Source organism: Mastomys coucha, unplaced genomic scaffold (assembly GCF_008632895.1).
Source record: "Mastomys coucha isolate ucsf_1 unplaced genomic scaffold, UCSF_Mcou_1 pScaffold15, whole genome shotgun sequence".
NCBI classification, from domain to species: Eukaryota; Metazoa; Chordata; class Mammalia; order Rodentia; family Muridae; genus Mastomys; species Mastomys coucha.
The window spans coordinates 21,078,844-21,094,180 of NW_022196897.1; the positions used below are offsets into that span (position 1 = coordinate 21,078,844).

Here is a 15,337-nt window from a genome sequence, read left to right on the forward strand (position 1 = left end):
GAAAATATTAGTTCATTTATAGAAACAGCATTCCATGGAGAAGGAAACTGGAAACGTGGCATCCCTGGCCATTTTTTTTTTTCTCCACAGATCAAAAACAGAGTTAGCTTCCTCCATTTCCTTTCTCACTGTCTCTTTGTGGGGATAGACTGCCCACATGGCCATTTCCCCAGAGCAAAATGGGGGCAGCTCTTGGAAGGGTTCTGGGGCCATCAGAGGCCAAGAGAACAACTGTAGCTCTGGGACTGCTGCTGACATTAATCAAGGCTCCCGAGAAGGTCATGGCTGCTGCTATCTGTGCAGGGTTAAGGTCTCCTAGTCCCAGGAAGGAGCTGGTTAGAGAAGAGTCATAAATAGCCCCTCACACACACCATCTTGATCTGTTCACACTAGCTTCTTTTTGGCTCCAAACGTGCCTGTCCTGGCCTACTTGGCCTCTGCTGCCTGTCCCCCAACTAAGACACAAGCTCCAGGGAGCTGAGGCCACTGCCAGGTGCCCAGTTCACATAGCAAGTGCTTGTTACACACAGACCTGCAGCCTAAGAGCCTTGTGTAAATGAAGGTACACATCTAAAAGTAGGCTTTCCTTGGCAAGTGTGGAGGTATCTAGCTGCTAGGCACAGCTTTGAGCTGGAGCCTAGCCCCTCCTGAGGAGCAGAGGGAGGCCACGTTCCTTCCATTCTTCGGACTGCAAGAGGCACATTCCTGTCCCTCAGTCCTGTGGAGTTCCTGCCACGCAGCTCAGTCAAGTGCCAGAGCCCAGAAGGTTCCCTTGGAGCTGACCCTCCGACCACCCTCTGTAGGAACCCTGGTATGCCACGACCCATGATGCAGCAGGGCTTCTTATCTTTCCTCGGACACTTCAAGGAGGGAAAACTGAGTCACTGAATGGCTATGAGCTTCCTAGAAAGTCACTGGCTCTCTGGTGATCAACATCCTGCTTTGGGGCTGAAGCCAGGGATTTAGAAAGTTGGTGGAAAACACTCCTGTGAGCCGAGCTACCTCTGCAGTGTAGGAACTGCTGGGCTTAGCACTTTTCTGGAAGGTTGTGCAGAGTCAGCAGCCAACTACACTGGAGCTTCCCTCAAGGATAGGTGCCCACAGGACGCAACAAGGAACTCAGAGGCTAGGGCTGAATGGGTAGCATCGGATTCCACCCAGGCGTCTATGCCAGGCTGTATTCTGAATTCTGCACCCAGAACTGTCTCTCAGGGGCTTTTACTCTGCTAGAGACGACAGACATAGGGCAAGTAGTATGCAGGTGATGTTAGGCCATGCAAGCTACTGCCACAAAAGGATATGATGTAGGGCCTACAAAGCCCTGTGAGAGGCCGGGCAGGAAGTAAACCAGGCTTTGTAGGCCATAAGGGCCCACATTCCAAGAAACCAACTCCACAGCTGCACACCCAAGCAAATATAGGAATGTGTGGCCAGATGTCATCCTACACAGAAACTGGGTGAATCTGTTCGGGGCCCAGAGCTTGCTGCCCTAGAGAAACCAGACCCAACATGGGTCTTGGGCAGTGTTTCTTAGCTAAAGCCTGGAGGCTAGCTCAGTGATAGAATCCCCATTGACAACTACAACCTCATCATAGCTCCCTAATGAGAGAGGTCTGGCCTAGATTCTGTACAAGTTTCAACAGCAGCTCTGTGGTAAAGTGTTCAGTGCTGAGCATCTTGGAGAGCAGTTTGCTTGGGAGAGAGTTCTAGAATAGCGACAGGTCAGCAAGTAGAAACCTGGCCAGAACCATAGCTCTCTGAAGCACCATTGCCAGTGGGCATTTGCCAGGGGAAGATAATAGGCTTCTGAGGAGACAGTATGATACACTTAATCCATGGGTCTAGAGATGCCATGAAAAAACTGTAGACACACTAACTCAGCAGTCCTGGTGGTCCCAAGGGCTGCACAGCGGCACCTTCCAAGGCTTATGAGAAGGGGAGCCCAGAGGTACAAAGAAGACTCTAGCTTATGACCCAGAGATAGTAGAGGCTGGCACAGACAAAAAGCTAAGGGCATATTCCAGAGGCTGTGCAGAGGCTGTGCAGCAGGGTTGGGGCTGGACGGAAGCTGCCACAGTGTTTCCTGAGAGTTCTGTGGGCTGAAAGTATGGAGAGGCTGACCTGAGTAGCCCAAGGCAGAGGGAGGGATGGCGTGACACTGGGCAGTATTTTCCACCTCCTTCTTATGCTGGGCACCTAGACAGCATTTCGGTGTTGTCTTTTGGGATGACAGTTTCAGTATCTCCATTTTACATGCAAGGAAAATACTGCCCAGAAGAACAGAACTGCTTGGCTAAGGTAAGGTAAGTACTGAAGGACCAGTGGCTCAGCTCCATCGCTCAGGCTGGAGCGACAGAGAGCTACAACCAGGAGACTGTGCTGCTAGAGGCCCTGTAGCCTCTCCCCAGACAGCAATGCAGTTCAGCCCCCAGCCCTGCGATCTGGCTGAGCAAGGGCCACAGTTATGACAGTAACAACAAAAGAGCTGACACCAAGCATATTCTGACAGTGGACAGGTGTGGACAGAGCACAAGACAGGCCTGTGCTCACCCTAGCAGCATTATAGCAGTCTAAGGGTAATAAGAATCTTCACTCCCACCTGTAGATAAGACCAGAAAGACAGAGACAAAGCTAGAGCCTTGCTCTGACAGCAGATTCCTAGAATCCCACTGCTGGTGACACAGTGTATTTCCCTCAGAGATGATAAATCTAATGTATCTGGTACATCCTGGGTACCCCCCTTTGGGGCATGTAATTCCAAGTGTTGGGGCAGACCGAAGGACAAGGGTCAAGGTGGTCTAGGGAAAATCACCTTGTGCATGCTTCTAAGTTGGGGATCTGATCTCTTGGGGTCCCACATTATCAGGAGTCTGGCAGGGTGCTGGAAGGTGCGATAAACAGGGACAGTTGAGCCTGCCATGCAGTGAACCCAACTGTGTTCTTGGGCTCCATGTAGGGCCTATCTTGGCACCTGTCTAGGCTGTGAGCAATTTTGTCCATTCTGAGGAGCTATGATACCTGCAAGATCTTCCTTGGAAGAGACTAGTCTTGGAGAGCTGCTTCCTGGTTCAATTCTGAGTGACAACCTGAAACCAAAGATTTTCACAAGGTCAGAGAAGCCCGAGTCTACCATGGGATTGGGGAGGGTGGCTGTTCAAGAGTCACAGAACTCAGAAATACTCTGAAATCTGCTTCAGGTCATAACTCTTCCTCCCACTGATGCCTCCCAAGGCCCTTGCTTGTTTACCACAACTTTGACTGATGCATATTTTAGAGCCTAGGAAAGCAAGGAGAAAGGCCATGCGGCTTCCTCAGCCAAATTCATGGCACTAATGGGTGGTAGGCAGGGATGCTATGATGGAAAGCAGGCTCCATAGGACCAGACTGGCAATGTGAGGGTACCCTATTGTGGCATGGAGATGGCCCTGGGCGATGAAGGGAACCTCCTGCCTCCTTGTGGGAAAGGGAATGCTAGGTGACCCTGAACCTTACAACCAGCAGGACAGGAGCCAACCACCAGCTCCTCCGCATATGTGGAAGGAGAGCCAGTCTCTCAAATGGTATCAAGACAGTGGTCCAGCAATACCCAGACTTTGTCTCACAGAAGGGAAGAGAAAAGGAGTGACCCCCAGGTCACCTCAGGAGGTGGTCTCTGAGCAGAGGAGGGGCTTATAAGAACATAAGCTGAGTTCAACAAAACCTGAACATCAAGGTGATGAGTGAGACAGAGGAAGCAAAATGAAAACCAGAGCAGGCTGGTTGAACACCTCACAGGCAACAGAGCACTTGGAGCTGCTGGAGGCTGAGCAGCCAATTGCAACTGCTGGGAAGCAGCTGGAGGAAGAGGAGGAGGAGGGGAGGGGGAAAAGGAGGGGGAAGGAGAGGAGGAGGAAGATGATGATGATGAGGAGGAGGATAGCAGAGCAAACCAATCGCAGGGGAAGCCAAGGATGGGTGTGGAAGAACTTGAAGGTGTAAGCAGTCAGGGCTGGTGTGCAGTGGGGAAGGTACACTGTGGGGTCTGGGAGAGCTGGGAAAGGCTCTCTTCTCTGAGGCTTTCTTGCTGAGCTTCTGAATTTCAAGGACTTCTTCACCCACCTAGCAAAGCTAGAGGGAAAAGTCCAGGCCGGCCTGAGTGCTCTTTAGCGCAGCACCCAGTGTCAGGAGGCTGTCGGGTCTACACAAGCATAGGGGGGAAGCAGGAGACCGAACTCAGCTCTCCCAGGGAGGGTCCAGCTCCCAATGGCTAAGCAAGGGATGGATTTCAAACACTGGCTCAAGGGAGCAACAGGCAGTAAGAGTGGAACTCCATTACAAACAGAACTGCAGGGATTTTGGTTCCTGAGCATGGCTTCCATGTTATGCACTTGGAGGGTGGGGTCCAAACCTAGCACTACTAACAAAGACCTGGAGGCTGGTGAAGCCCAGGTTGGGGCAGGGCCAGATGCATCCTCTTTATAATCTGAGGCGGCTGGCAGTCACAGGAATGACCTGGTCACAGGAAACAGCCAGACTCAGGTCTCTTCATTGTTTTCCTGGCTCATTTTATGAGTCTTACAAAAGCTGTTTTAGGAAATATATTTTCTTTTTTATTTTAACTTTTAATTAAGTGTATGTGTTCCTCTCTGTGGTGACCTGCATGTGTGTGTAGGTGCCCAAGGACGCCAGGAGAGGGTGTTAGACTCTCTAGAGCTGGAATTACAGGGAAATGTAAGCTGCCTGATAGGGTGCTGGGAACTCTACCCTGTGTCTTATGTCCACTTGACACAAGCTAGAGTTATCTGAAAAGAGGGAACCTCAATTCATAAAATGCCTCCATAAGATCTGGCTGTAAGGAATTTCCTTAATTAGTGATTGATGGGGGTGGGTCTAACCTACTGTGGGTGAGGCCATCTTTGGGCTGGTGGTCCTGGATTTTGTAAGAAGATATGCTGAGCAAGCCATGGGAAGCAATCCAGTAAGCAGAATTCGTCCGTGGCCTCTGCATCAGCTCCTGCCTCCAGGTTCCTATTCTGTGTGAGTTCCTGCCCTGACTTCCTTTGGTGATGAACAGCACCATGGAAGTGTAAGCTGAATAAACCCTTTCCTCCCCAGCTTGCTTCTTAGTCATGGTGCATCACTGCAGCAATAGAAACCCTGACTAAGACAGAGTAAGAGTAGGCCTCTTAACCACTGAGCTCTCTCTGCAGCCCCAGAAAGTAGGATTTCATGCAGTAAATAAATATTAACATAAAGAGTGATCATTCTGCCAGGTAGTGGTGGTGCATGCCTTTAATCCCAGCACTTGGGAAGCAGAGGCAGGCGGATTTCTGAGTTCAAGGCCAGCCTGGTCTACAGAGTGAGTTCCAGGACGGCCAGGGCTATACAGAGAAACCCTGTCTCAAAAAAAAAGGAAAACGAAAAAGAAAAAAGAGTGATCATTCCTTCCCTTTTATTTTAGCTTCCTTTTGTTGTGTTGAATTAAATTTAAGATGTTTAATTTGCAGTATAAAGAGAGTGGTATGATCAACTGAGTAAATCCTGTCCCTGCATCCCTCCATTTACCCACCCTTTTCTATGTATAAAGCCCCTATGCACAGTCAAGTGTTCAATCCCTGATTCCCTCATGCTGGCCGTGCTTTCTGAGTGGTGGGATTGGGTCATTTCCTTAAACTGATGCTAGACTAAGATGGAGAATGAGACGACACTGGTTGGGCCTCTTGGTAGAGAATCAACAAGGCAGATGCTGGTCAGGCATCAGAAAAGCAAGGTCACTGATGTCCTCAGGTCTTGCATTCTTGGCATGGGGGGGCACTTCTAGGTGTGAGCTGACCACAGCACTCAGTACTCTGGCAGGATCACACACCCTGCCCTCGCCCTGCCACTTAGAAACAGGACCTCCTTAGAAAGAGGGCCTTCCATGCTGGGGGCAGGAAGGCAGCCCTCCTTCCTGGGTTTGCCCAGCTTGGCCCAACAAAGAGCCTTTATGAGCACCGGGGCTGGCTGTTGTTTAGCACAGAGGAGTGAGGGTGGGGGGCGGTGCTCCACTTCTTCAGCATGGCAGGAGTAATTACTCATAATCTGCAGCTTGTCCAAGGATTGTCTCATGTTCACAAGTATTTATAGGCCATTTTTCTCCTTAAAGCGTATTAGTGCTAATGAAAAACTACTGTCTCTTTAATGGCAAGATTGGAACATGAATGGAAGACATTATACTAGAACCTAAGTGGGAATAATTTCACACTCCAGGCCACTCTTCAGGAACAGCAAATGCTTTGTAAATAAAATGAGCTCTATGATAGATGCAGATTGAGCGTGACCACTGGCCTGCATCCGTGCTCCCATCACCATGAACTAAAGCACACCTCTGCGCCGTTCTTCATTTTGATGGATGCTGGGATAGCAAAAGCAAGGGCAGCATGTCTGTTTCCCAGAGCCTCTAGTAGAGCTAAGAGAGGGTCAGTCTCTAGGTCCCACCCCATGACCTGGATCCATAGCTAGAGCTTTGAGCCACTGGCCAGGTGGGGATGCCTGAACAACTGTTCCCAAATCTGTTTCGTGACTGGTAGCCATGGTTCTGGGTCATTTTCACATACTGAGGTGACACAAGATCAGGCTTTCAACCCAAAGCTGCACGGGATTAAGCAGTACTAGCTAAGAGGAGTCAGGGAAGCACAGTGTTCCAGAAGCAGCCAGTGAGATAGGAAAGAGATTCTGTGACAGTGACATGCCAGTGGCCAATGATCAATCACAAGATGGCTGAGATTTGCCTTGATGTAGGTCAGAAGAAAGCACTGAGTAGAGAGAGTATGGGCAGTCAGAGTTGACTTAAACCCCGTTCCTCCCTCAGATCCTGAGCTATGCAGGATGCACACTCAGGTGTTCTAATGAAGGGAGAACTGCAGGGTAGACAGAGATGCATGGGGCCTTTAGGGATTTTCTAAGGAGTACATCTATTCATAGAAGCATGGAGACTGTGTGCCTGGGGCCCTTGGCTAGAGCCAGATGGAGAGAGGCCCAGGGACTGCCTGTGTTATCCATCTGTGAAACAGGACGTTGGAGAACACTGGCCTAAAGATATGACCAGCTGACCTTCTATCCAGTGCCAAGGGTCCCCTTGAGAGCCTGTATCACGCATGGCTATGGAGTCCACATGTGTTTTCCAGGCCACATGGGAAGGTGAACATACCACCTTCCTTGTGAGGCTTGAGGGACTGGGGCAAAGGCAGGTATTCAGGGCTGAACAGACCACACTGTTCTGGAGCCAGTGGTGGTGGGGCATGGAAACTTTCAGGACACTTCCCAGTCCCAGTAAGGACCAGGTCACCTGCAGGCGCCTGGGTGCTACAGACAACAGTGGACAGGTAGGCTGCTCAGGGTGGACAAGGACTTACTTGTAATTATCGTCTTCTACAAACTTCTGGAGCTCTTCAATGTATCTCACAGACTTCAGGTACTTTTGCACATGTGGCAGGGTAGTGAGGTGATCTGCAACAGTCGGAACAAAACTCAGAGGCTTGACTGCCCCAGCCCAGGGGCAGACTCCTGGGATCTTGAGGCTGGTTCACTATCCTTGGGGCCAGGACCTAAAGGGGGGTCAGGTCTGAATTCTGCCCTTGTGGTGAGTGACTTCGGCATTTGGCTGGGGTTGGGGGGGAAGATAAAGGCCTGCCCTTCAGAACACACCAGAGCTGTGTCTGTGCCCAAAGAGATTTCCAGTGATAGTGCTGGGCTGTCTCCTTCAGTGTGCCATGAGAATGAAAGCCACTGGGCAGTATGGAAGTCCTTCCCAGGGGCAGGCTCTGCGCCAGCTCACAGACATCTGTTCCAGCCTTTACTCTGACTTGCGTTGGACAAAGGCTGCTCCCACCCTACAAGGAGTGATGGTAGCAGTGGGCGAAGGTCTTGTCACTGAGAGGTGGCAAGGCAAGTTTCTACTTAAGCCTGTGAGGCCAGTGCCACACTATGCCACTGCCTTCCTGGAGCGACTGGGCCTAGCTATTTCACTCTCCTTAGTCACTTCCCTGTCACTGCACTTCTGAGAATTGGGGCAGCTATGAAAGGAGAGAGGCTGTGGGGAGGGGGAAGTCCTGGCAAGCAGCAGGGGCTTCAATCTTCAGGATCCAGGCTCCTCTAAGTCCTTCTTGTTGTCATGATTTCTGACATGAAGACAATGACACCTGAGTCTAAACTGGTGAGGGCTGACACAAGTCCAGAGCACCGTGACAGGAGTGCACTTCAGGGCCAGGCTAAGGGCCAGGTGCCACGTGTGGCTCTGTTTTCACATGTGAGCAATCCACGGGGAAGAGGAAGTGACCTTTCAAGATGGGCACTGAGACCTGTTCCCTGGTGTGACTTGGAGGCCAAGTCTGCCCCTGCTCTGCTGGTCTACAGACAAAGATGAGGGTGTTTGAAGGCTCCAGAACAAGAGTGCTGCTGGAAGTGCAGGCCTCAGAGGAGAGCTGCCCTATGCTGCAGACCTATCTTGCTCTGAGATATGGTGACCAGTGGCTTCCCTGTGCTCCTCCCAAGCAGAAATGGCTGGCTGTCTCACACTCTGTGTGACAGGCAGGACCCTCTTTTCTCACACTGTCTGGTACACTCAGACTTTTACTCCTTTCTCCTGCTGTGAGAGGTTGGCTAACAGCTCTGCTCCTTACTCTCGCTGTCACTGCAGACCCTCACCTGGATTGCTGTTCCTTCTCACATAGGACTAGGGCACTGGACTCACATTTAGCCTCCACACCAAGGTCACAGTCTTGTATAAAATTGGTGCCTGTGTGGGCGGCACTCTGACTTCCAGCTATAGGAAGTCTCCAGTGAGCCTCTCTGTGTAGTCCAGGCACCTGCTGTCCTGTTCCCCCTCTGCCATCTGGCCATAAGCAGCAGAGCCTGGCCAGTTGCTTACCAAATCACTGCCTCATTCCATTTAGGCTCACGGCTAGAGTACATGGCCTGGTCTCCTATGGCAGAGTGATGTGTGCCCTTTGCAAGTCTGGCCGACAAACCACCCTTGTCAGCTTCTTTCTCCTTGTCTCTGCCAACCTGGTGCAGAGCCTATGGGAGGACTCAAATGGAAGAGACACAAGTAGAAGGAATCTGGACCCAAGTCCACCTGAAGAAGAGCTGTCTGGAGCTTCCCACCAGGCTTCTCATGGTTAAATGACTCAGAGCCAGCCAGACCTGGGACATGCCACCCACTAGACAGTCAAACTGTGTTCCTCATGTGTAACTAAGGAACAGGGGCATCTAGTTTGCAGTCTTTAGAAATGCATAAATGCCCATGTCTAAAGCTCAAGATATCCCAATGGGGCTTTGTGGAGCTAACCTGATTCTTGAAGCTTTTCTGGCCAACATGCTGGATCCAGACTGCAACAATGCAAGATTTTACAACCCTAGCAGTAAGGTACTAACCATAGCTGCAGGAAACTTGTAAATCGGCAATGATTCGGAGGATGTTGTTCATCTGGTTGGATCTTTGTTCGTTTTCCATGATGCTGCCAGAGGCAGGGTATGCAGAATCAATGTAGATCAAGTCCAGAAGGTAGATTCCTAGGATTAAAGAAGACACTGAGTTATGTTAGGGTACATTACCATTACAAACCCTAGAGTTAAATATTTTCCTAAGCAGAAAGTTATAAAGGGCAACATGTGGAAACAGAACATACTATCTGGACTTGAATGCTAATTCTAACTAACTCATTCTTTGTGTTCAACTATACATCAAACATTTGAGCAACAACCAAAATGGATACTGGTAGACTCTAGCCTTTCTAATTTGCATAATTTTTATAGGCTGTGTACCTACACTCCAAATGGAAAATAACAACCTATTTTTTTTAATGACTGGTGAAGCTTGATAACCAAGTCTAAGCAGCCATGTCTAGAACAGCTTTTGTGGGGTTTTTGTTGTTGTTGTTGTTGGTGGTGGTGGTGGTTTTTGTTTTCTTCTGAGACAGGGTTTCTCTGGGTAGCCCTGGCTGTCCTGGAACTCACTCTGTAAACCAGGCTGGCCTCGAACTCAGAAATCCGCCTGCCTCTGCCTCCCAAGTGCTGGGGTTAAAGGCGTGCCCCACCACCACCTTGCACTTTTGTGGGGTTTAATTATTTCTTTAGCTATTTGTCTATCTGACCCTGCACATGTGCATACATCCATACAATTAGGAATTAGTGAAGGGACAGAAGAAGTTAAGAATGAGATATTTCTCTATACAAACAAAACAAAACAAAACAGCAGTAGGCAGAGATTTTTCCTGAGATGCTTACCAAGAAATAAGAGGTGACACAAAACCAGGACTCTGCCAGTGATGAGCAGGGAATGGGAATGGGGGTTCCCAGACAATTCAGTTGGGGGAGAAGGCGGAAGGGCAGGGCCTGGCTCTTTGGGCTGAGCTTCTACATGGCTATCAGCTGGCTGACTGCAAAGCTGCACTACAGACTATCTGGAAATAGTAAAGAGAAGTGAATGGCGCGCCCTTCACAGCACTCCATGAGCAACTCCTATGTATAATGCACGAGGGCCTAGGCAGGAGAAGCCATGTACAGTACAACTCAGGGCAGAGATGGCCAAGACAAGGGGAAATGGCTGCTGTGGACAAAGACATACCAATGGAGAATGTATGAAACACACCACACTTAAACACATAAAGCAAGAAGCCACGAGGGGTAAAAAGTGAATTTACAAAATGCTACGACTCCCCGGGCAGTGGGGGCACACACCTTTAATCCTAGCCCTCTGGAGACAGAGGCAGGTGGATCTCTGATTTCAAGGCCAGCCTGGTCTACAGAGTGAGTTCCAGGGCAGTCCAGGCTGCACAGGGGAACTCTGTCTCAAAAACAAAAACAAACAAAAACAAAAAAACAAAAGCAACGGCTATAGGCTATAACTCGTGGTGTGCTACAACCAACAGAAAGCCTAATAAGTTCAAAAACTCAATATCATGGTATTCACATCCTCTGACCTTACAATCTCCATCTAGGAATGAAGTACAGAAAAAATTCCTACCATTGGAAAGTACGCACACATAAGAAACTTCTAGGTTAAAAATAGATCTAAAGTTAAAAAAAAAAAATCTGTCTTCACAGCCTTAACAACAAAAACAGTACTTGTACTTGAGTCAGCAGCCTGTGGGCAGGCATCCGACGCCCTCCACGCGGCCCAGCATTTCCAGGCTCTCCCTTACTGTCAGATTTCCTGGGGCTAGAGAGATGGTGCGAGCGTGCACTACCCTAGCAGAGGACCCAAATTTGGTTCCCAGCCTATGACAGGCAGGTTGTGATCGCCTCTAACTCTGGTTCCAGGGGGATCTAGTGCCTCTGGCTTCTGTGGGCACATGTCCCAGCACGTATACACACACATCGAATTTAATATGACAAAAATAAATCTTTGAAAAAAATCTAAGATTTCTACATGTAATGACTTTAAATGTAGTAAATCCTGAAGAGATTTTCATTATCAGAAAATGTTAGCTTTAGAATATCTAACTTTATCAAAATGACTGCACACTAAATCCTGACAATCCAGTATGTCAAAAATTACAAATGGCAAATATAATAATGTAGTTATATTTCACATGCACTGTATATATTTTTATATATATAATTGTGCAGTAAGACAATCTGTTTGAAGAAAAAATAAGAACGTTATTTTTTTTTCTTTTTCTTTTTTTTCTTTTGGTTTTTTGAGGCAGGGTTTTACTATGTAGAGCAGGCTGGCCTCAAACTCACAAAGATTCATGTTCCTCTACCTCCCAAGTGCTGAGATCAAAGGTGTGTGAGACCCTGTCAGGCGCATGCTTGTTTTCTTATTTATCCTTCCAAACTCCCACTCTGTAAAGGAGGAAAATGAAGCTCAGAGAGGATGTGAAATTGGTGTAAGGTCACACAGCTGGTAAGTGACAGAGATAGGATGGGACCTCAGCTTCCTCCTCCATTTTAGGCTTCCTGCCACCAGGGAGGACCTTGCTGGGATGCTGGGTACAATGAGTCACTCGTCTGCTTTTAAAATAGCTTCAATTGTTCCAGGAAACCCTTAAATCACAGAAGCATCTGCTGGCTCCTCATGGCCCCTATCCATTTCCTTTCCTTCTGATGGCACTGTTTTCCAAACTTTAATAATTAATAATAATTTTACTTGATTAAACATTCTAAGTGGGGTGGGTTTGATTTCACAGATTTATTCTTTCTCTTGAACTGAGTTTTTCCTGCTCTTTAAAAAAAAAAAAAAGAAGAGTGTAACTCAGTTGCCTCCCTGGGGATTCATGGCAATCCTGAAAATCCCATTATGGCTGAGACCACAACAAAAAGCATCCCCCAGTGCTGTGTGGGGGTGGAGGGATGTGGGCCACGGGGTGGGGTGGTTACAGATGCAGTGTGCAGACTCCAGTTTGGCTGACTCAGAGGCCAGCCAGCAGCTCAGCCCAGGAGCAGGGCAGGAGGTGGGGACTGAGGTTTCCTTGGGTCCCCTGGGAAGCCCTGTCCCTTCCTAGACCAGCACCCCTGGGAGCAGGAGACTGGAGAGATGAAGGGCTGCACAGTCTCACTACCGCGTACTAAGATCTACAACAGCTCTGCAGGGATGCGGCTCCCATATTCGCCTTACTGGCCTCTAGAGCAGAGTGGTCCTCGCTCAGACACAGTTCTACTTGGAGACCCCTCTTGTGTTATGCCACAGGGACAGTGTTGCCCGCGTCTTATTCCTGAGTAGTGCTCTACAAACCAAGGCCAGAAGAGTTCAGCACACACGGGGGAGGCACAGGGGTTCATTAGTGTCTAAGACAGTCAGTTCCTGAGTCCCTTCTGTGAAACACCCAGACTCTAGTACCTGCCTGCACCTCAGACCCCGAGTAGTTAGACTCATGTCACAGTTGTGAGGACAGGGTGAGTTACTGGGCAGCAAGACATTTACAATTTTGTACTCCTTCAACAGACAGGGCTATAAAAATGGCGCGCTGTTGCAGACAGTGTGGGAATCCAAGGAGGCCTGCTTGGGGTTGTGCTACCCAATCACAGGAGACAGCTCTGTGCCTACAACATAAGCCGATGCTTGAATCCTGACAGCTGACTCCTCCCTGACAGGGCTCCTCAGGGGCTGCCAGCAAGTCTCCCCAGAGCAAAGCACACAGAGCTGCTTGGTGAACATGAGGTGAGGAGACTCTGAGAATAAGGGGGTGTGTCTGTGTTAACTGAGAGAACAACCTAATGAGATGCTTCTCATCACTCTTGTTTTGTAGTTGAGGAAAGGTATATCACCTCAAGAGATGATCAGACTGGGGGCTGACACTGGAGCTGCAGCTCAGTGGGTAGAGAGCTTGCCTAGGATGCACAAAGCTCTAACTTTGTTCACCCACATTTCATAATGAGACCCTGTCCAAAAAAAAAAAAAGATGGTACTAACTCAGGGTTACTAAGCACTTACTACATCCTGGTCCTAAATTGAAGATGCGGTCAGATTGTTGAGTAAGGACATTATGGCTACCAGGAAACCATGGTCCCTCTTCTACAGAGAAAGGAACGGAAACTACATTACTTTCTTGAGGCCACAGTGGAAAAGTAACCAAGACAGGATCTACATACACTTCTGTCCAGCTGCCATATTGTTAGTTTATTACACTGCACCAGGCTGCCTGGAGTACCTGGAAGCCAATGAGACATGGGGACATATAACAGCTGAACCAGGGCATGGGTGCCCAGGCTCTGGCTCTTTCTCCTCATTTCTACTTTGGGATTAACATTCTCCAGAGGGGCTTAAGGGGAAGCTGTGGCTCCTCCCTCCTGTTACACATCCCAGGCCTGTCTGAGCACACTGGTCTTAGGTATCACATCAGTGGCCCACCCAGACCTGGGGGCCCTGCCAGCTCTGCCACACAGACTCGCTAGGAGTAGAAGAGGGATGGCCATGGGAGGGATGGTCTGGCTACAAGTGCCATAACCATGGAAGGTAGGTACCCAGACACCAGCCGCATGGGACCACCCAGTAGCTGGACCAGTGCTGGAAGCCCATCTGGCTTGGGATAGTGCAGCTCCTGTTCCTATTTAGACAGTGACTGCAGCAGATGACACTGTGCTGTTGGCCTACTACCACAGACAGTAATTGGACCAGCCACTGGCTTTGGCTGCATTGGGGATTGGTAGTGCCAAGGGACTGGGCTAGACTGTGAGGTACTGACACAGTGAGGGAGGCTTAGGTGATGGGAAGAGCTACTGTCTGTCATGCAGACGGGGGAAGAGGGACATGCTGCTGGTCTCAGGACTCCTTTACTCTCACTGTCCACATACTGTATGTTAAGAAACTGAGGCGTAGGAGGAAAAAGGTATAGGCCGAATTCCCACAGCTTCCAAGAAGACAGGAGTGGGAATTCAGGCCTGTCTTGACAGCAGTGCTAGGGGTGGGATCTGGGAGGCATGGGCTGGCCCAAGGAAGAGGGCCCCAGCTTGAGCTGTAGCCTCTCACCTGGGGGCTACCATCACACAACCACGCCCACTCACAGACCAGCCCTCCTTTGAGGCGATTGGTTCTCCCAACCTGCCTCTGACCTGTGCCACCTTTGTCCGTGCAGACAAAGGCAATGCCTTCAGAGAGGACCCCTGCCTGGAGGCGTGCAAAGGCCTCTGAAAGCTGGAGCCGGCAGCCTGGCTGAGCCAAGGCCCACGGCTGGCCCAGAGCCCCACAAGCCCAGGGAAGACTCACTGTACCCTTGTTCTTCCTGGCCACCCTGTCTCACTTCCAGACACAGTCTGGTTTTGGTTTTTCTCACACCACTATCTTTTCAATATGGAAAATTCTGCTGTGTCGAGGGGAAAAGAAACCTGGCCGGCAGGAGAACACACCACTTTTCCATTTTACCGCTTTCTATTTTCTCTTTCAAAATCTGAGATGAAAGACTTTTTTCCACGCTCTTTCTGCTTTGCCTGAAAAGATGACTTTCAGAATTCAGAAATGAGAACCTGGCACCCAGAGCTACACTTGTGTGGTTCCACCCCATAAACCATCTTGGTAAATACCAAATGAAATAACAGAGTGCCTGCTCATCAGAGCTTGCATGGTTTGCTTTGGTCTTTAAGACAGCACCAAGCAGACGCACTGTCTGCGGGCAGCCCTGGCTCCCTGAGAGGACGGATATGATTGTATTAATTAATGCCTGCCAATTAACATCTATCATGCAAACTGGGAATTTCAGAATGAATCCTTACTTAAAGTCTAGGCCTTATGGAAAGTTTGTGGCCTCTGACTGCCAGAGAGACAAATGTTTCCCAGGCTTTCAGCACAGGGCAGTCACGTGTCAGGTCGGGAGAAGCCATGGTTTCCGGTTTGAGCACATGGCCTCATTAGTGATTGCAAACGCACGTGGGCAAAGTC

The 15,337-nt window shown here is 49.4% G+C and overlaps 1 protein-coding gene across 12 annotated transcripts in view; it reads right to left on the minus strand.

Moving 5' to 3' along the window:
* The window catches only part of Ralgps1 (Ral GEF with PH domain and SH3 binding motif 1), a 244,145-nt gene that overhangs the window by 30,584 nt on the left and 198,224 nt on the right, over window positions 1–15,337 (minus strand). For all 12 annotated transcript variants that reach the window (XM_031369895.1, XM_031369902.1, XM_031369903.1 and 9 more), the window contains 3 exons: window positions 9,394–9,531; window positions 7,374–7,467; window positions 3,019–3,086 (listed from right to left, as the gene is read on the minus strand). In XM_031369895.1, the coding sequence (XP_031225755.1) occupies window positions 3,019–3,086; window positions 7,374–7,467; window positions 9,394–9,531 (300 nt within the window). The remainder of the gene's footprint in view (window positions 1–3,018; window positions 3,087–7,373; window positions 7,468–9,393; window positions 9,532–15,337) is intronic.